This window comes from Phocoena phocoena, chromosome 5 (genome assembly GCF_963924675.1).
Source record: "Phocoena phocoena chromosome 5, mPhoPho1.1, whole genome shotgun sequence".
Lineage (NCBI taxonomy): Eukaryota > Metazoa > Chordata > Mammalia > Artiodactyla > Phocoenidae > Phocoena > Phocoena phocoena.
In genome coordinates, this window is record NC_089223.1 from 32,637,620 (window position 1) to 32,658,689 (window position 21,070).

The 21,070-nt window shown below is 49.6% G+C and overlaps 1 protein-coding gene across 1 annotated transcript in view; it reads left to right on the forward strand.

The window, feature by feature from the left end:
* Nucleotides 1–18,193, forward strand: part of TMEM131L (transmembrane 131 like) — a 161,526-nt gene extending 143,333 nt beyond the window's left edge. Inside the window, exons 27-35 of the mRNA XM_065877574.1 lie at nt 981–1,105; nt 3,798–3,964; nt 5,021–5,206; nt 7,858–7,936; nt 9,519–9,601; nt 13,957–14,077; nt 15,510–15,598; nt 16,950–17,089; nt 17,785–18,193. Coding sequence (XP_065733646.1) covers nt 981–1,105; nt 3,798–3,964; nt 5,021–5,206; nt 7,858–7,936; nt 9,519–9,601; nt 13,957–14,077; nt 15,510–15,598; nt 16,950–17,089; nt 17,785–18,060 — 1,266 coding nt within the window. The 3' untranslated portion in view covers nt 18,061–18,193. The remainder of the gene's footprint in view (nt 1–980; nt 1,106–3,797; nt 3,965–5,020; nt 5,207–7,857; nt 7,937–9,518; nt 9,602–13,956; nt 14,078–15,509; nt 15,599–16,949; nt 17,090–17,784) is intronic.
* Nucleotides 18,194–21,070: the final 2,877 nt, after the last annotated feature.

Below are 21,070 nucleotides of genomic sequence, written 5' to 3' on the forward strand. Positions count from 1 at the left end.
GAATGAGAAAAAAGGTAATACATATTGGGAGAAAAAATAAAGGAGTGTAAAGAAGAAAGCAAAAATACCATAATCCCACCACATGTCCACTTAAAATATCATTTTATTTCTCGTGTTCGTCTGTCGTAGTGAGCATATTGCTTTGATGGAAGCATGAGTACCCCGGACATGTAATGTGCAGCATCTAAAACCGTTTATTTTTCTTCTGCTTTAAAGGGGCAGCATGGTGGAAGGAAGAAAAGGAGAAAGTATTAGTAGACATTAGAGATATGAGCTACTTAAAAAGGGAATCCCCCTCCCCTTGGGCCTGTTAGTAGACCATGCCTAACATTTAGAAGAGGAAAAAACCCAAATTTAAAAAATTTTTATTTATATGCATATATATATATGCATACATATTATATATAATGTATTTCTGTCTCGTGCTAAATTAAGTTTTTCAGAACCACATTAAAAAAACATCAAGCATATTCTTGGCATTATTTACTTGAAAAGCTTCAACTAGTTTGGAGCATTCTCTGGAGTTTTGCCTGTTCTCCTAAAGTTCATCTATAAACAAATAAAAGCATAAATACACAAATGACTCCTCAGTTGAGTTTTTACACGATTTTTCTGCAGTAGTAATTCATGTGAATTGCACATACCAAATAAACAGGTGAAGGTCGGAGGATTTATTGCTGCTGAGGTTAACGGGCAAGCTGACCATAAATTACTAACAGATGTTTTTCCTTTTTAGCCCCTTAGAAATTTTATAGGCGACAATTTTTTTTTCTTTTTGCAGAGGCTGAGGGGAGGTAGAGAAAGAAGGGAAATGAAAACAGACTAGAGATTGAGAAATGTATGTCTGTTTTCACTAGTGCTGGAATGTTCTGAATTCAGATGGAGTTGGTCTTCAAAAGTTAAAAGAAAAAACCATACACAGGTTTTATTTGTGTTAGTAAGTTGAAACCCTTACTAAAAGTTTTCTTTTTCCTCTTTAGCAGGAAGATCCTTATAGGAAGAAGAGGCTTCAGGAGAAAAAAGAAGGAAACTTACAAAATTTAAATTGGAATAAAAATCGAGCATGTAGAAAAAACAAGAAAAGGGGTGCTGCCCAGGTCTTGAGGTGTGTGATTTTTACAGTCCCTTTAAATTTTTCATCTATTATTTATTCTATAATTTTACATTTAGCTATTATGTTTCCATCTTATTTTTGTTACGTTGGATACAGATAATATGAGAGTGTAGATGTTTGTGTTTTGAGATAAAGATATATTCTTAAAAGTAACATATCTTCTGGTTATGTTTTTATTTTGTTGAAAACCCCTTAAGATGAGCAAAATTTTTAAATTTTACTTAATAAAATGTAAAAAGCTATAGCAGGTTTTAGGGGAAAAGCATAGCCATCCCTCCACACCAGGGGCATTGGTGGAGCAGGTGGTAGAGGACCTCTGGGCACAGGCAGGCCCACGGTCCCAGCTTGACCCTGACCGTCTGGGGTCCCGATAATGCAGGAGAATAGTCCCCACGCATAGAATCTTTGCCCCGATTGATCGTCCAGCAGAAGGTAGGTTCTTCCGCTGTGGGAAGTGAGCTGCAGATAGATAACTGCGAGGTTTACCTGAAGCCCCAGAGGTGATGGGGGGGCAGAGCCAGACATGACCCCAGGCAGTCAGGCAGCCTCCTTGGGAAACCTTACTTCTTTTCTAACCTGTGAAATGAAGGTGCTGACGTGTTCGTGCGGATCCCATGTGTCTGGGTTCCCAGAAGTAGCTCTCCAAGCCTAATTTTACAGAAATTCCGTAGCTCGAGAATTTTTTCCCACCAGGTCAGTAGCGCATCCATTCTGACGTCACATACGGAGTGCCTCTGGCAGACCCGTGCCCCTGCGCCCTCCGCCCTGGTCCCTGGGGAGCCTCTCAGGTGGCCCTCGCGCTGACGAGCTCCCTGATTCCTGTCCCGAGTGGGCTTCGGAGCCTGTTTCCTCCCACCTTGCCCCTCCATCCCCACCGCTCCGGCTTTTCTTCCTTTGAGCACTGGCATCTGGGGATTTCTCTTTCTTGTGAGCTCAGCTAGGTACTTAAATGTGTTGCTGTCAGATTTGTTCTCTAGCAGTTCCAGATTTGCGTGGGGAAGGGACTCCACCCTGCTGTAGTGGTTGCTCTTGTGGTTGGGAGGGAACTGTGGCAGAACCGCCCACATGGTGGCCAGGACCCCCGCATGGAGGCACGTAACACGCTGCTTACAGTGTCTGCCGCCTTTGCGATCAGGAGCTCGGACCCTGGGATTCAGCCCTGTAACACGTGCCCCCCCTCCCCGGAATGTCCTATTCTGCTGGAGGAGGGCCAGGCGACCCCAGGGGGCCTTCAAGCTCTAGTTCTGTGTCCTGCAATCAGCAAAATGCAAATAGGAAAAAAGGAAAGATACGCATTATTAGATTATTGATGGGTAATTATTAAATTATTAAATACTACTTACTAATGGGTAATTATTCTTATTTAGGCTAAATTATTATTTTTTTGTGTGTGTGGTACGCAGGCCTCTCACTGTTGTGGCCTCTCCCGTTGCGGAGCACAGGCTCCGGACACGCAGGCTCAGCGGCCATGGCTCACGGGCCTAGCCGTTCCACGGCATGTGGGATCTTCCCGGACCGGGGCATGAACCCGCGTCTCCTGCATCGGCAGGTGGACTCTCAACCACTGCGCCACCAGGGAAGCCCTAGACTAAATTATTTGAAAGCTGCAATGTGGTCTCCTATAGAAAGGAAAGTCACACCTTGTATTTTCATAAAAATTTGATGGACTTATGTGGTCACTTTAAAGTGGCATGTTTTTCTGATGTGGACATATAGAAAGATATAAAATTAGGGTGGAATTTCACCAATTAAATGTTACAATATATTTTTGAAAGCAGATTTCTGACATGCTAAAGAAACAAATTACGTTGTTAAAGAATAACTTCCAAGTAGCTTGTAGGTAATCAGAATGTTTTGAGAACGTGATGCTTACGTAGGTGGTGGTTGTTGGATTGTCTGTTGCCAATCTGTCTCTATACTCTGTCTCTGTACTCTTTACCCTGAGTGGTCACAAACCACTGAGGCCATCGGCTTCATCTCACACCTGTCCTCCTACAGATGTGACATGAGGTGCGGAAGTTGGACTGTGTGAAATAATCACCTAGGTCTTCACGTAGCGTTCTCTGACACATTTCTGTGTCTCCATTTATAAAGCTGTGTTACAGGTTTTCCCTCAAGTTCATAGTCTAGTTAGAGAGATAAGTGTTGGACTGTGAACTCCTTGGGGGAAGAACTTCATTCTTCTTTGCAGACGCCACACCTTTCCTAACAGTACATGGCTCATGGTCGTCACTCCACAAATGTTGGCTAAATGAATGAACGAGAAAAGATTTCAGTTAACGCTCAGACGTTCCCCCAGACGCCAAGGAGCAGGTTCATCTACTGAGAGTCATGTTTTACACGAAAACCAAGGAAGACATACAGAGAGTCATGGGTTCTGGTCCTGCACCTGCCACTTACCAGTTGACCTTGGGGGACTCATTTAACCTGTGGAGTTTTACTCCTCTCACTGTAAAATATGAAGAGATTAAATGAGCTCCAACTTAATTCTCGTTCTAAAACAGCAAAATCTTGTTCTTCCTAATCTCTCTCCCTTACTTATCGTCTTCTCCCAGCAGACCCAGAGAGAAGAGGGCTCAAGTTGTCCCAGATTCACCTTTTCACCTCTGCTAAGTCTCAAGGAAAGCAGGTATGTGTGTATGCACGATAAAATGCAGACATGATTTTTTTGTGGCTCTTCCAGGCCTTCGGAACAGAGTGAATTAAAGCTGGTGTGCAGTGAATTTGAAAGGTCTGAGCTGAGCAGTGACATCGACTTAAGGAGCTGGTGTATCCAGGAAAACCCTGGGGAAGCATGTAAAACAGATGCTGGCATTGGAAGCAGCTTACCTGCCTCGCAGGGAGAGGCAGGTATGGAACCGCATGGAGCTACAAAACAGTGCTTCTGTCGGGATTGTTGTTGATTGTTATTTCCTCGGGGAAGTGCCCAGTGTGAGAGCTTATCACTTCACTCAAGCCTGAATGGAAAGCTGTCCGGATGAGACAGTAGGCTGCGGTTCTTCTGAGCCTGAGCAGGCCCGTAGGGTTGCCCCTCCTACCTCCCACTCCTCTAAAATCTGGCCATTCTCGACAGTGTCATGCAGACGGCTGAACAACCGTGGGTGATTGCTCAGGACCAGACTCCCTTGGTGAAAGAGGAGGGTAGGGGAAAGCCAGGGGAGAACAGAGGCCGTCCTCACACCCCTGCGCCAGGTGGTTCCTGCAGAGCCAGGCTGCTGCTCCGCCGAGGGCTGCCGGCCAGTGACCTGGGGGCACCAGGGCTGGGTCCAGGGAGGGGTGGAGGGTGGCAGGAGAGGAAAGTAGTGCGGTGGGGGAGGGGTGTGGGACACCGACACGCACATTTCCAGACACGTGTGCGTTGTTTCTCGGTCTTCCTGGAGGTTCTTCCCACCCACACATAGATAATACTCTGAAACTCTCGGTGGACATTTAAAAACACTTTTTATTAGAGTCTAGTTGATTTACTGTGTTGTGTTAGTTTCAGGTGTACAGCAGAGTGCATCAGTCATACGTATATCTTGGGGGACATTTTAATACAAGAGAGAGAAATTACCTACACGTCTCCAGTCCGAGAGAGTAGCCTTGATTTTCTTGAGAGAAGTACTTGTTATTTCCAGAACCACTTTTAGGTCGAGATTATCATTGGTGTTGACTGTCTCAGGCTAGACCACGTTCACTGTCCGGCCCACGGCAGAGCCTGTGGGGCCTGTGACTCACCCCCGCGGCTTCCTCAGGGCCCATTGTCAGTTTCAGGGAGCGTCTTCCTTCTCGCTGGATGGGCAGAGGGGGCAGATCCTGAAGCTGAGCCCTGCCTTCTTCATACCTTGGCCTCTCTCCTTCTACTGGAAGTGGCATCAGGTTGAAAACTCTGTAGGCGAAACACGACTCCTCTCTCACTTCCCACAGAGGGTTACTTCCAGAAGCCGGGGAAGAAGCGCGTGGAGAAGTCCTGCTCAGACTCCAGCTCGGACTGTGGCAGCTCCTCGGGCAGCGTGCGTGCCAGCCGGGGCAGCTGGGGCAGCTGGAGCAGTGCCAGCAGCTCTGACGGGGACAAGAAGCCCATGCTGGGCCCTCAGCACTTCCTGCCGCCTGGTGAGTCTGGGACTGAGGCCTCCTGGCCCTCCTGCCCCGGCACCCAGAACAGGGGCCTGATCTGCCTTCCAGTGCCGCCTGCCTGCGGTGGGCTCTGCATTCCCGTGCTTGCTTTGCTTTGCATTTTATCCACTTTCTTTTTTCTTTCTTCCTTCCTGCCTCCCTCCATTGTTATTATTATTTTTTAAAGTCCGTATCTTGGAAACAGTTCAAAGAACTTCCACGTTTATTTTTTCACTTGTACATTTGTTTGTTGTGGTAAAGAATACATAACACAAAATCTACTATTTTAACCATTTTTAAGTGGCATTAAATACGTTCACATTGTCGTGCATTCATCACCACCATGCATCTTTGGGCCCTTCCCCACCCCAAACAGAAACTCGGTGCCTATTAAACCGTAGCTCTCCCTCCCCCACCCCTACAGCCCTGTGAACCTCTGTTCTGCTTTCTGTCTGTGAATTTGAATACTCTCGTATCTGGTAAGTGAAGTCATACAATACTTGTCCTTTGGTGAGTGGCTTATTTCACTTAGCATGGTGTCTTCAAGGTTCATCCATGTTGTGACATGTCAGGATTTCCTTCCTTCTTAAAGGCTGAATAATAAATATTCCGTTGTCTGTGGATAGACTGCATTTTATCTCTCTATTCATCTGTTGATGGACACTTGGGTTTTTCCACCTTTTGCGTCTTATGAATAATGTTGCTATGAACAGTGGTCCTCCCTTGTTTTTGAAAAATTTAAAGATACAGGAAAGGTCAAAGAAGCATCTATATTTCTGTCACCTAGAATTAATAACTCTTAATTTTGTCATATTTGCCCTCCTTTTTTTTTTAAGAGGTAATATTTTATAGTCTTCCGCTTCCTCCTGCTTGAGAGACTCACTGTCCACTGTCATGGGCTTGCTGTGTATTCTTTTAATCCATACTTTATTTTACATTCATATATCAACAAAACAGAGAATTTTTTTTTTTTTTTTTTTTTTGCGGTACGTGGGCCTCTCACTGTTGTGGCCTCTCCCGTTGTGGAGCACAGGCTCCGGACGCGCAGGCTCAGCGGCCATGGCTCACGGGCCCAGCCGCTCCGCGGCATGTGGGATCTTCCCGGACTGGGGCACGAACCCGTGTCTCCTGCATCGGCAGGCGGACTCTCAACCACTGCGCCACCAGGGAAGCCCCAGAGAATTGCTTTTAACTTACATAACGGAGATGACGCTTCAGTAAGCATGCTGCGTCTTGCTGTTTCACTCAGTGTTGTTTGTCATACCTCCATGTCTACGTAAAGATTTAATTCACTCCTTTTCGCCGTCATGGTCAACATAGTACAGGTTAAGCTTTGTTATCAGGACGAGGGGGAGACAGGGGTTCCATTGGCGTCACCGTGGCGTCCGTGGGACGCTCACTCGGTACTCAGGGCCATGGGGGGCGCTCCCCGTGCCTCCAAGGACCTGGGCCTAGAGAGGTTGCGTGGCTTGTTGGACGCCCTGGGACCCTGACTCCCCCCGAGCCCAGCCCACTTCCCACTGCCTCCCGCTCATTACAGCGGCCTCTGCTGTGTCTCCTGCCAGCAGTGATTACCTATAAAGAAGCTCCTGTCTGGGAGACCTGGGCCCTGGCACCATAAAAACCTAGACACCACTTGTGATTTCAGTCCGTTTCTCAGCCTTTTTCACATCATTGGCCCTTCCCGCAGGTGCCTTTTTAGACACTGTTTGCCTAATGACCCCCCACTGACATACACGTGCATCTGTTTATTACTGTGTGCTGGAGAACGCCATGAGGGCTTGGATGCAGGACGGCTTGCGGTGTTTCGTTTGGTGGCGGGGATGGTCTTCTTGGCCACTGAAGGCAGTACGCCTGATGGTGCTAACGCGAGAGTTTTTAAAATTGGTGTTTAACATCAATAAAAAAATAGAAGCGCAGCTCTCGCTTGGGGGATAAGGCCAACAGCAGGAGAATGAGAAAGGTGAGTGATGGCCTTGCTTGTAACACGGGGCGTAAGACTCAGTCTAGTTATGTTCAGAGGTTGTATAATAAATATCAGGAAAATGTCCCCAATATAATTTTTTAAAAGATGTATTTATTATGTACATATTTATTTTATTTATTTTTGGCTGCGTCAGGTCTTAGTTGTAGTATGAGGCATCTTTTGTGGCGCGTGGGCTTCTCTCTAGTCGTGGCGTGCAGGTTTTCTCTCTCAAGTTGTGGCACGCGGGTTCCCCAGCACGTGGGCTCTGTAGTTTGTAGCACGAGGGCTCTAGTTGAGGCTCATGAGCTCAGTAGTTGTGGCATACGGGCTTCGTTGCCCCGCGGCATGTGGGATCTTAGTTCCCTGACCAGGGATGGAACCCGTTTTCCCCTGCATTGTAAGGTGGATTCTTTACCACTGGACCACCAGGGAAGTCCCCCCCGATGTAATTAATTGTGTAAAAGATCAAAAACACAAAGTATTTTTGAAGTATGATCCAAGTTTCATACACATTCATACGTAAAAGTTTTTTTAATTAAAAAATTGACTGAATATCCATTAAATGTGAAAAATAAATCATTCATAGGGGTTAACGATGTTAGCGATCTGCATCTTAACACAGGCTGTACACAGTTGAATTATGCGTATAAAAACTTGTGATCACCTTTTTGTTTTCATGCAGGAGACAGTGTTTCACAAAATGACTTTCCCTCTGAAGCTCCCATCTCCTTGAATCTTTCTCATAACATCTGCAACCCCACGTAAGTGTTTAGTTTTCCAGCTTTTACAGTGTGTTTCAGGTACTGCTTTTTTCTTTCATTCCATGTGTTTCTTCTTTGTACTTGGTTCTGCAGGCTAAAATAGGAAAACCTTTTAAGGATGTGAGAAAGTAAAATCTGATTTTATTAATAATTCAGGGCGTACAATCTTTCCAAGACAACGCGCTTGTGTGGGAACGTCTCTGGTATTGCTGGTCCTTTCAGTGATACGGCCATGTTAGAAGGTGTCACTCCTGAAAGTAGGAAGAACAGTAGTAACAGTAAGGATGGGAACCAGCTACTCTGTTCTAGGACTTGAAATAAAACTGAGCACTGATGATTCAGAAAAGTTTGCAAGAACCTAGGAGACACTCACATGTTTACAGTTTCACTGTGTGATGATTTCTGCAGCATCGGACAAAATAAACAAGCACCATTTACTGAGAGGGAGAAGAGGAGGGTATGTTAGAAGGAGAGGGTTTCAGAGTGAGGAGTGTGGTTAGGTTTTAGGCACCATGAGAAGACAGGGGGTGGTATCATAAAAATGGAATGGATGAGGAAAGCTCTATGCGAGCTCTTTCTGTTAGGGGTAGAGAGTAAACCAGGAGGGGGAGGTTGCTGCCAGCTGCTGAAAGGCAGATTGGAAACTGCAGACTACCTTAGTTAGCATTGTGCTGTTGGTGTTTGTTAAGACAAGACTTCCCTGGGGGCTTCCCTGGTGGCGCAGGGGTTAAGAATCCACCTGCCAGTGCAGGGGACACGGTTCGACCCCTGGTCCGGGAAGATCCCACATGCCGTGCGGCCACAACTACTGAGCCTGCAGTCTAGAGCCCGCGAGCCACAACTACTGAAGCCCACGTGCCGCAACTACTGAAGTCCGCGCATTCTGAGGCCCATGTGCCGCAACTGTTGAGCCTGTGTGCTGCAGCTACTGAAGCCCGTGCACCTAGAGCCCATGCTCCACAACAAGAGAAGCCACCACAATGAGAAGCACGCGCACCAAAGCAAAGGGTAGCCCCTGCTCGCCACGACTAAAGAAAACCTGCGCAGAACAACAAAGACCCAACACAGCCATAAATAAATGAATGAATGAATGAATACATACATACATACATACATACTCTTACACCAAAATAGAAGATTGAAGGTAGATGTTATTTAAAAAAAAAAAAGACTTCTCTGGATCTTGGGAATTTAATATTCCTCAGCCCTTTTGTGGGTATATACCTTTATGTCTCTAGTATCTTTATGGTTTTTGAGGGGAAGAATTCATGTAAAAACGCAGTCAGGGGCTTCCCTGGTGGCGCAGTGGTTGAGAGTCCGCCTGCCGATGCGGGGGACGCGGGTTCGTGCCCTGGTCTGGGAAGATCCCACATGCCGCAGAGCGGCTAGGCCCGTGAGCCATGGCCGCTGAGCCTGCACGTCCGGAGCCTGTGCTCCATAATGGGAGAGGCCACAACTGTGAGAGGCCCGCGTACCGCAAAAAAAAACAAAAAAAATGAAAAAAACACGGACTTAGCTACAGAAATTCAGCATTTCCTTGTACAGAGAGGGTCAGTGGCTCATCTTCTTGCTCTCCCCGCAGAGACGTGAGTAGCTTCCCCCGACACGTGGATGCCCCCTGTCCCAGCCTTCCTGCTGGGCCTGCGGCTGTTGAAGAAGATAAAGGTGAGGCGCGTTGCTCTTGCTCCAGACACCGGCCAGGTGTCCATGTCGCGCTGCTGGCCGGGGAGCTTGAGGACAGACAGAGCTGGCTTGTCTGTGCCCCGGCTCTCGAGCGTCGGGAAGGCCTCTGTCCTCTGCCCTGGTGTCCTCAGGGCCCCTGGCCTTGGCTGCCCCTTCTGCACGGACCCTGAGCTCCGTCCTGGGACACAAGGCACAGGTGGCCTGTGGCCCCGGAGCAAGGTGGGGCCCCTTTACAGGGGTTGCCTCCTCCTTTAGTTCCCTTTCCCATCTAGGATGGCAGAAAAGCGGGGAGCAGACGGAGGGTCCGGCGCCTCGATTAGCCGACTTCCACCTCCCGTGTCTCTGCCTGTCTCCCGTTCCCACCCCTCCCCCTTGTCTCAGAAGCCTGTCCACTGATCCGGCCTCCCTCCTGCACCGGTGCTGAGGCCAAGCACTGAGCTTCTGCGGCCTCAGCCAGGCAGGCACAGCGGCCCAGGAGCCTGGACACGGGGCCCAGGGAGGGAAGCCGCTCCGAGCAGGGTCTGCCCCGGAGGTTAACTCCAGGCCCCCTCTCTTTCCTTCTCCTTCCCTTCACCTCTCTTGCCTTCGTTTCTCCTCTTTTCTCCTCGCGCCTCCTTCCTGCCTAACCAGGCTCAGGAATGGTGGCAGGATGAGCCTGGTTGTTACCCTCTGCGGCACCGTCGAGCTCTTGCTTTTGCTCACGTGAATCGTGCTGGACTAAAGGCTGCCCAGCACAGTGGAGCACTTTTACTTTGAAGGCAGGAGGCTTCCAGCTCTGTGGTTACAGAGAGTTTATCTGCTGTCAGATTATCAACAGAAATAAACTATTCGTGAGTTGGATCTGCTTACTGGTCCAATAAAAATAAATGTTTTTGATGAAAAAATACTCTTAAATTCAATAATTTGCTTAGGCAAGATTTAGGGAGGTTTAGAAGGTACCGCCTTTTCTCTTTGAGATGATAGAGGGGAGAGAGGATTTAATGAACGGTGAGGAAAAAGAAAAACCTGTGTCAAAACAGGTACGCCTGCCATGTTCTCCTGTCTTTGCTTTTGTCGTCAGTTGGAGAATCGTATGTCATCTAGTGTCTTATCCATGTTGTGTGTATGTGTTTCAAGTGCCTTTTTACCTCGTCTTTGTTAATAATCTGCAACTACTTTTTGATGACCCATTACAATCCCTGTTGAGGCCCTAAAGTCACTACAGAAACAGCCCTTGTTCACAGTCACTGTCCACAGGGCCGTTGCCGTCCCCTTCCTCTGCCCGCACCTCCCTCACACGCCCAGCCTCAGTCCTCCCACCTGCTGTTACGTCACCTCTGGGCCCCCTCCCCCTGCGCTGCGCCCTCCTTGTAGAGCCACGGGCGTGGTTTTGCCCAGTTCTCCAGCTTCTCTGCCCCGTGCCGTGCAGGTGAGCGAGACTGGAGAGCAGCGCACACAGCCGGCTGGCCGCCAGCCTCGCGGCAGCTGCGGCCCCCGTGCCCACCTGTCAGTCCTCTGCCTGGTTCTCTTAGCTGATGCTTCCTGTTTGCTGGGGATGAGAGAGGCTCCGCCTGCCCCATCTTCCACCCGCCACCCCCGCTGCCCTCCTGCTGCGGCCCGTGGGTTGTCAGGCTGCCCTCCTCTGTGGGGTCCCGCTCCGGCTCGGCGCCGGCATCGGGTTTTCTCTAACGGGTCGTCCCCACCGGCATCCGTACATACCGTGAGACCTCCCATCCCGTCCTTAACACAGAAGCAGCCACTCTCTCCCTTGACCCCCCCTTATCTGGATGCTTCTGTGCCCGCCTCTCTGGGAGAGCTGCTTGGGGGAGTTGTCTGCCTGCTGCTTAGATTCCTTTCCTCCTGTTCTCCCTGAAACCGCTGGGGCTGGCTGTGCCGTGACACCGGAGCAGTGTCTGCGGGACCCCAGTGATCTCCGTGGCCGGGGCCCCGTATTCCGGCCTCCTGAGACCTTCTGCTCGGGCTGTGACCTCGGGGGTCCCGGTGCAGTTCCCCTCGGCTCCCCCAGCTCTCATGCTCGTCTGGGTCATGCTCTCCTGGTGGTCCGTCCACCTCCAGCCCCCCGACAGCTCCCACTTCTGCACAGCCAGCTGCCACTGCCATCTGTCCTCGGGCCTGCACCAGTGTCCCGTACGGAATGCTCACCTGCTCAGCCCTACTCCTCACACAGCCTCCCACTCGGGCTTTCTTGTTGCTCAGGCCAGAAGTCTGGGCGTCATCCTGGACTCTTTTCCTCATCCCCACGTGGGATCTGTTGTCTCACTCTCTGCCTCTGCCTTCCAAACAGACCCAGAACCTGATCACTTCTCCCCACGTCCACCGTTCTTTCTCGCCGCAGCCTCCCGACAGGTCTCTCTACTTCTCACCTCACCTCACTATCTCGTTGTCTTTTATTTTCTTTCTTTTTGGGATATAATTGATACATAACATTATATTAGTTTCAGGGGTATAACTAATGTAATGATTCATCATATGTACATATTGCAAAACGATCACCACAGTAACGCTGGTGAACATCCGCCACCACCTTACCGTCTCTTTTCAGCACAGCAGCCAGAGGGATGATATTGAACGTGAGCCAGATCACATCACTGTCGAGACCGGGGAAGGGTCTGAGGCGTTTACCCTGCTCATTACGAGCTAACAAGTTAGCCTGCCATGATTTTGTAGCTGCTGCCAGAGGACAAGAGACTCCTGGGTCAGAGAATAGGACGCTTAGCACAGCAAGCAGCCTGAGCATCTTGTAAGCACACTTCCTTCAGGCCTCCAGTCTCTTCGGGGCGATGCAGGGCCGCCCAGATGGGCGACATTATCTTTATTATGTTGGACGAAGCAAACTTGCCCGTTGCTCTAGGGGGAGATCCTGTCTCCATCTTCTGAGGCTTTGTTTAGCAAATATCCTTGGAAAGATAGGTCAGATCGTGGGCAGTCAGAGCATCCATTCCAGGAAGCAAAGAAACGTGAGACCCACAGAGATTTTCTCGAAGCAGCATACACACCCCTCGTTTCTGTGCGGTCTTGGCTTCCGGTCCATTTGGTCATGAGCACCTGAGTGCAGAGGCGGTTCTTGGTTGATCTGATCTTAATCTGCTCATGCAGCCTCTGGTTCTAGCGATTCTCAACAGGACTTTCATGGGAGGATGCCCCGCCCTGCAGGACTGACCGTAGGGTGCCTGCCCAACCGCTGAGTGAGGCCCCAAACACCAGGGCGGCCTTAGGAGGTGGACCTCGTCCTTGAGAGACCCCCACAGCTATGACAGCTACGTGGTCTCTGGTGGTGGTTCTTTAAACGCTCGAGGGTCTCTCTGACCACCGTGAGCTGCAGGTCTCCGGGTCTCCAGGCGGGTGATTGCCGCCGGCTCCCACATGGGGGTGCAGCCCTGGGGGCGCACACGCTGCCCGGAAAGCGAGAGTTGTGTCCACGTATTCCTGTCCATGTATTCCCCCCATCCCCGTGTGGCCTGGTTGGCTGGTAGACCTTCGGGTTCCCAGTGCATTTCGAATAGTTGAGTCTGTTCGTTCTTTGTGGAGTTCCTGCCCATGTGCAGATGGCCAGTCTGCCCCTTTAATCCATGCCACCAACCAATGGCGTCCATCCGTGCATCCCACGAATGACCAATGGCTGTGGCGGTGAAGGTGGAGACAAGCAGAGGTGCTGCAGGTGTTTGCTGGGAAGAGCAGGAGCCGGGTGTCCCCTGGAAAGGCTTAGGGGGACGGTGTTCAAACTGAGGTCAGGACCATATTGTTGGCACACCCAGCAGGCAGGCGCTTCCACGGCTTGGGAGCGCCGAGCCGGGACAGGGTCCCTCCCGAGGAAGGCTCAGGTACAGTTGTGGAAAACAGGGCTCACTCACATCATTCCACACCCGGTACCTGCAGGGTGCAGGGTGTTCTCTCCCCTGGTGCTGAGGTTGGCCCCCTCCACTGTCACAGAATCCTTGTGTCTCATCCCTGGGGCTGTAAGAGCACCGTTTTCCCAGCTTCTTACTTCTTTTGTTTGTTGTTTGTCTCCGCTCACTTGAATGTCAACGTGTTCACTGCTGTGTCCTGGGAATCCTGACGGGGCTTTGCAGGAAGCAGGCAGGCCCTTGTTGAGTCACTACCATGATCTCGTAATCCGGGCCAGGAGACGGTTGTGTCCCGTCTGAAGTGCAGGTCAAAGCAGCGCGCGGCCCTTGCACTTTACAGACCGAAGGGCTCTAGCGGTGAAGCCGCGCGGGTGATACGGGCTGGGGGCGGGGCTTCCTGGAGGGAGGAGAAGTCGAGCTGGTCCTTGCAGGAAGGGTGGCCGAGGGCTGCATGAGAAGGAGGGGGGCTGAGAGGCCTGTTCTCTTCCGCAGGTCTCTACCCCCCGGGGGACCTGTGGCCCGCACAGCCCGTGTGTGTGACCAGCGGCTTCGGCTGCGCCCTGGAGAGCAGCGGGCCGGCCGTGCTGCCCGCGCCCGCCCCGGTGCACAGCAGGTATGCGCTCCATCCCAATGACGGCAGCAGCGGCCGGGTCCGGGCTTTCTCCCCAGCTCCTGAGCTGGGTGTTGCCAGCTGCTTTTTGGAGTTGAGCTGTGTTGTCTGAAAAATTACAAGCCAGGAATTGAGAGAAACAGGGAAGGAAAAAAGTAACAGCCGGTGACCACGTCAGTGTTTTCCTTTTTAAACTGAAAAGACGAGCTATTCATATATTAGAGGCAAAACTGAAAAAACAAAAACAGTCCTTCATAATTCCTACCCGCTAACAGAACAAAAATTTCCATTTTTCCTTGGCATTAATCTTAAACACATTTAAAATTTTTAAAGATCGAATAATTTGAGTATTGAAAAATAGTTCCACAAGTGGCAGCTTCTTAGACTTGCCATTAGATTAATCATTCGATTATGAGACCTTGAGAAAATGTTAATATCTGTGTTTAATCAGAATCCAGTTGAAGTTTTATTGGGGAGTTCAGCTTATTATAGAGGTAGTTACTTTCTTATTTCTATAATGAAAATCCAGATTGCAGTTGGGATCAAAGCATCTACCGTGAGTCATAGTCTGGCCTTGCCCCGAGCGGAAGGTGGCAGTTCATAGCGGATGTGTTTGAGCCCCCTGGGTGGGTGTTGGGACCCTCTCGGCAGTGTCCCATCCTCCACGTGCTGACAAAGCCACAGCCACGGGCTCTGCCTCTGGTTAGACTTAACAAACGTGGGTGGGTTTTAGTTGTTTTTTTTTTTTTTAATGTAATACCTTTTAGTTAAAAGTGAGAGCAATTTTCTCTTTCAAATCTTGGTCCTGCTTACATGCCTTACACCTAACCACGGGCAAGTTTTTTACAGTCTAAGTGAAAGTACTTCTCTGGCAAACTGAGAGCCGGGTTTTGATCCATTCCCTTTATCTAGGCATAATTTATTTGCTTTTTCTTGTCTCGTTTAAAGAAAAGCTCCCCTGCCCCCACTTTTCCCTGAGTCCCTGGCTCTCTGTACTCAGCAGATCAAACTCCATCTCTGACTTTCTTTGGAATTATGAATGACATACAGTATCACATTTCAGTTGTACAACATAGTGATTCATTATTTTTGTACGCTACTAAGTGATCACCATGTAAGTCTAGTCATCATCTCTCACCACACAGAGTATTACAGTGTGATTAACTGTGTTTCCTATGCTGTACATTAATTACATCCCCATTGAAAGGACGTGGGCATCCAGTCCAAGCCATCCATCCTGCAGTGCTGTGTCATTGGTGATGAGCGTTGAGTTAGTAAGTCTTTGATTCTGTGACAATAAAGTACTTCTTTAATTTTCCAGAGTTGAGGAATTAGCAGCGATGAGGATGGTGGGCAATAACATCGTACTCCTCTTTCTTTCCTTGGTCTGTTGACATCCTGTTTCTGAAACTAGACCCCTTGTTTTTTGTAGCAGTTTCATTGATTGGAATGCAACGTGTGAAGGCCAGTTTCCCAGTGTGTACTGCCCCCTGGAATTGAACGACTACAATGCCTTTCCAGAAGGTAAAGCTATTTGGACAATCCTAATGCCATTCTTTTTTTTTTTTTTTGGCTGTGTCGGTCTTAGTTGCAGCCCGCGGGATCTTTCATTGCAGCGCACGGGCTTCTCTCTAGTTGTGCCATGTGGATTTTCTCTCTCTAGTTGTGGCACGGGCTCCGGGGCACGTGAGCTCTGTAGTTTGCGGCACACGGGCTCTCTTGTTGAGACACGAGAGTTCAGTAGCCGTGGCACGCGGGCTTAGTTGCCCCGCGGCATGTGGGATCTTAGTTCCCTGACCAGGGATCGAGCATGCGTCCCCTGAATTGGAAGGTGGATTCTTTCTTTACCACTGGACCACCAGGGAAGTCCCCCAGTGCCATTCTTTTATTCTCAGAAAGTCAAAGCAGGAAGAGTCTGTGGACTCAAGACACTAACTGCAGAGAATGTGCCTTTAAGAATGATCTTCCAGGACACTGCTGAGTCAGTCCTTCGTGTGGGTCCAGCACGCCTGCCCTATGTAATTTTATATGGCCCAAAAAAGCCCTCTAAACCCAGGTGTCTGGGGACTTGTACAAATAACCCTAATCTATTTAGTCCTTCACATTAGGTAGAAGGGGGTCATTTGGATATATGTGGACCTAAACTGTGGATTATCCATTGGATTATCCATTGGGAGGCTGGGGTTAGTTACTCTTTTTAGGCAAACAAGTCCCAGGTGAGGTAGAATCATTTACCTGCTTGTTCCTCAGCATGTCCTGATGCTTATGCCCCTGGATGGTGCTGAAGAAGGAAGGGAAGGAGCCTGAAGGGGAAATTGTGAAAAATTGCAGATTCTTGGGCCCAAATATAAGTACAAGATGCTTGTACTTATCTGGGTTTTGATATATGCAGTGCTCTATGATAATCACAAGGGGGTGCTGTGGTAACTTTCTTTCCGCCTGTGAGGCTGTGTTTATACCTTCTTACTGCTGTTGGAGAAGGGCTTGGTTTCCTATTGCTTTATCAATGCATATGGTGTATGTGGAGATGGCCGACATTGGCATGACAGGCAGTAAAAGAAAATTTTAAGGACTGGTAAGAACCTTGACACTATTCAAATCTATGGTAGTATTTACTACTATAAAAGTATAGCAGTATTTTAGTGTATTATGTGTATTAGAAAGAGTCCCATCAAATTATCAAATACAAAAAATTAAGCCCAGAGGAAGAACTTCCTGAGGGCTTCCCAGGTGGTGTGTGTCATGGAGTAATTATTTTATGTTCATCTTTAACTTGTCAATATAGTAAGGCCTTGAGAGCTTTCTGTCTGAGAGCGAGAATTCTATTCTCTCCAGAAGAATGTTCACCTCTGTCGATGTCTCCCATTCTTTGTAGAAAACATTAACTACCCCAATGGCTTCCCCTGTCCTGCCGAAGTTCAGACAGACTTCATTGACCACAGCTCCCAGTCTGCCTGGAACAGCCCCCCAAATGTGCCGACCGCCTGGGGACACGCTGGCCTCGTCAGCTCTCCGGTCAGTGCCGCCCGGCCCTGCTGTGCCTGGGTTCTTTCCAGTGCCTGCCTCATCCTGGTCTCACTGTAGCTTTAGGTTTGGGTTCAGATCAGCCAGAGCCCGGCTTGTTCCCCTTAGGTCACCAGCCACGCTCTGCAGGGGGCTCACACGTAGTCAGATGGGCAGGGGCTTGCAGACACCAGCAGCCAAGACGCCCCAAACCACACTGAGGCGAGATGGTTGTTGATGACATTGAACTTGGGCCAGGAAGCCCTCTGGGATGCAGCTGTGTTCCTGTGGCCTCGCTGACCTTTCATCTGTGGGAGGAGATGAGATGAACCTTCCAGGAAGGTCAGGCAGTGTCAGCGACAGGTCTGGAGGGCTTCCTGCTTGGGGACACCCTCTGTGCTTCTCTGACACCCACTCTGCTGCTTCTTTACAAATAGAGGGCATTCGACCTGTGGGTCCTTCCTTGGGTTGAAAAAAGGTTATCGATAGTTTGATGGGAATTTCATGACCTTCTGTTTGAGAAAAATGGAATTAAAGCCACCCAGGTGGTTGAGAATAGTGTAATAATGTCCAGGTAGCTTGGATTGATTGCACTGTGGTAGCCACGGGTACATAGTCAACCTTGCCATTGCCTTTCTAAGGCTTCTTTAGTTTTTTAAACATTTCTTTCTTTATTTTTTTTTTTCTTCTCCTCATGTACCCTTCAGCCCTACCTCACAAGCACCCGAAGCTTGTCTCCGATGTCTGGACTTTTTGGTTCCATCTGGGCCCCGCAAAGCGATGTGTATGAAAATTGCTGCCCCATCAACCCCACCACGGAACACTCGACTCACATGGAAAACCAGGCGGTCATGTGCAAGGAATACTACCCTGGGTTTAACCCATTCCGTGCCTATATGGACCTGGACATATGGACTAGCACCGGGAACAGGAACGCAAACTTCCCACTGTCCAGAGACTCGAGCTACTGTGGGAACGTGTAAACAAGATTCGAGTTTTGAACAATGTGAATAAAGAGGCTTGTGTTTTGATTACTAGTGTAAACTGGTTGTTGACATAGATTGACGTTGGTGGTTATTTTGGCACTTTTATATGAAAATAAATTTTTTAATGAAATCTGGGTGCTCTATTTTTTTTTAATCCTTCACAAAACAGCGATAGAAAGGAAGCATCCGTGAGTCCTAACTTCATAACTCAAGAAGCGTGTCAGACACGCCAAATGTTTAAATCAGGACCAGGGCGGCTTCTAAGAAGGTAAGAGTTGAGAAAGAAAGCACTGCAGTGATTGCCCCCTCTGTGGGCATCGGACTCCCCGGGAGCTTGCGGAAAGTGACTTTGATCAGGTGGCTTTCTGAGGGATGCTGCTGTAATGGGCCTGTGGCTCAGGCAGGCAGGATTTTGTTTCAAGTGCTCCGTTGATTGAAACGAGCCTCCAGTGTTGGGAGGCTAGTCACTTGCCTGGACGGACCAGTCCTGGTGGGCAGGGCTGCTGGGGTGGAGCAGAGAGCCCGGCACTGTTCTGTGTGACGGGGATGTTCCCTCCCCGCCATCAGGCCAGTCACCAGGGGCACGACAGCAGTAGGGACATGCTGGTAAGTGTCCGGTTTCCCTCCGAGTGAACAGGCTGAGTCCAAGTCCAAGTACTGAGCGGTTGAGGGTGCTGGTGCGTGTCTGCTAGGCTGGTTTGTATCTGCCTGTCAGTGATCTTAGAAATCCATGTGATGGAATTATCTGTTTGCATGTATAAACTTTGAAAACATTTCAGCTTTTAATAAAAATGTCTTATTTTTACATTTTATTTTGTCTTTATTGGAAATGGAGTGGGAGAGATTTTTGAGTGGAATGCTGGGTTCACTTGCTTTTTCTTACTCTTTGCCTTGGCTGTGTGGGACCCTGGACGAAGGCTGGAGTGTACTGTAACCTGGGACTGCCCTCCTGCAAGGAGCACCTCCGAGCATGCACGGCTACTGGAAACCTCTCAGGCTACCGACTTGGAATCCCCCATCCCCAGTACTGAATAATGCTGAAAAGTAATTTAGGTTCTAAAGAAGTGAAACAAATACTTGTGCACCATGTTCACTGAAGGACTATTCACAGTAGCCAGAAGGTGGAAACAACCTAAATGTCCATTGATGGAAGAACGGATAAGCAAAATGTGGTATATACAGACAATAGGATATTCAGCCTTAGAAGGGAAGGAAATTCTGACACATGCTACATCATGGATGAACCTTGAAAACATGCTGAGTGAAATAAGCCCGTCACAAAAGTACAAGTATTGTATGATTCCACTTATATGAGTTACCTAGTGCGGTCAAATTCAGAGTCAGAAAGTAGGGTAGAGGTTACCAGAGGCTTGAAGGGGAGGGGGATGGGGAGTCAATGTTTAATAAGCTCAGAGTTTCAGTTTGAGGAGCTGAAAATGTTCTGGAGATGGATGGTGGTGATGGTTACATAACTGTGAATGGACTTCATGCCACTAGACTGTATACGTAAAAACGGTTAAAATGGTAAGTTTTGTGTTATGTGTATTTTACCAAAATAAAATAATTTAGGTTGATGAAAAATGCCCCAAAGCATTTTCAATATCCAATTCAAAACTTCCCCACCAGAGAGAGTCTGAGACATTTAGATGCACGTTCTTCTCTCTGCTCAGATTGTTGATCTAATTTATTTTCCTGCTTTCACTGATCCTCCAATTCCCCATCAGGAAAGACCAAAGCAAGTTTTTATTCTGCTCTATACAAAAGAAAGTAAAACTCTGCGCTTTAGCGGGAATATTATCTTCAGCCATAAGGCTAAAATCAGTGATGGGGGAACTGGAAGTTTTTATTCATTTAAAAATATTTGCCAAGCACCTCCCAGGAGCTGGGATCTGTCCAGGGGCTGTGGGTGCAGTAGAGGACAGGACAGACAAGGTCCTGCTGGCACATTCCAGGAGCAGGGTCAGGGAAGAAGCAAGCAGAAGGTCCAATGAGTATTTCAGGTCCTGGCAAGTGGTGAGAGGCCAAGGGGTGATGTGACCAGCGGGGGAGGTGGCAGGGGTACCTGGGGTATCAGGGGAAATCTCCCTGCGGAGGTACACCTGAGGTACAACCTGGGTGACGAGAAAGCTGGCGGCGCCCAGATCAGCGGTCCAGAGCCTCCAGCAGAGGAAAGAGCGAGGACAAAGCCTCCGCGGCGAGAGGCCAGGGCGGCTGGGGCCCCGTGAGTCAGGGCCACAGGCACAGAGGCCGTGGGGCAGAGGCCACCTCCCTAAGGCCTCGTAGGCCTCCGAGGAGAGGATGGGAAGGGCAGTGGGCACCACTGGGGTGTCTTAAGGGAGAGGGAATGTCATCTGATTTGAGTGTCAGAGACACTGAGGGCTGGATGGAGAGCGGTCCTGAGGGGGCAGGGTGGGAGGGACAGTCCCGGCAGTCAGTCACCTGCAGCAGCGGGTGACAGGACGGTGCCAGCAGGCTGGGGTAGAGGGGCGTAGGGAGGCCAGCGCCCCTGCTGGGCCTCGAGAGCTGGGTCCTGCTGATGCCCTTGACCGAGAGGAAGAGCCCCGGGGCAGGGGGAGGGTCTGGTTGGGAGCGGGGGGCTGAGAGGTCCGTGCTGGACTATTCGGTGTGGGAGGCCTCATACCCAAGTGCAGACGGCATGGAGGCTGTGGCCCCGACAAATCTGAAGGTCGGTGGAGTTCAGGATTGGAGACCGGGGGGGGGCGTCCATCCTCGGCGTCCAGATGGTTCTAGAGCAGTGGGAGTGCCTGGGGCCTCTCGGGGAGGAGAAGGGTCCTGAGCACTTAGCCAGGGGCCCCCGTGTTTAGAAGAGGAGGTGGCGGCAGAGAAGACTGAGGCGGAATCGCTGAAGAGGTCAGAGGCCCAGAGGGGAGGCAGTGGCCCAGGCTGGGTCAAAGGCTGGGGGACCCGTCAGATGAGGGAGCCCTGAGGGCTGCATCCAGCCCATGACCCTTGTGGTGTCCTCAGCTGTTCCAGTCACAGCCAGTTG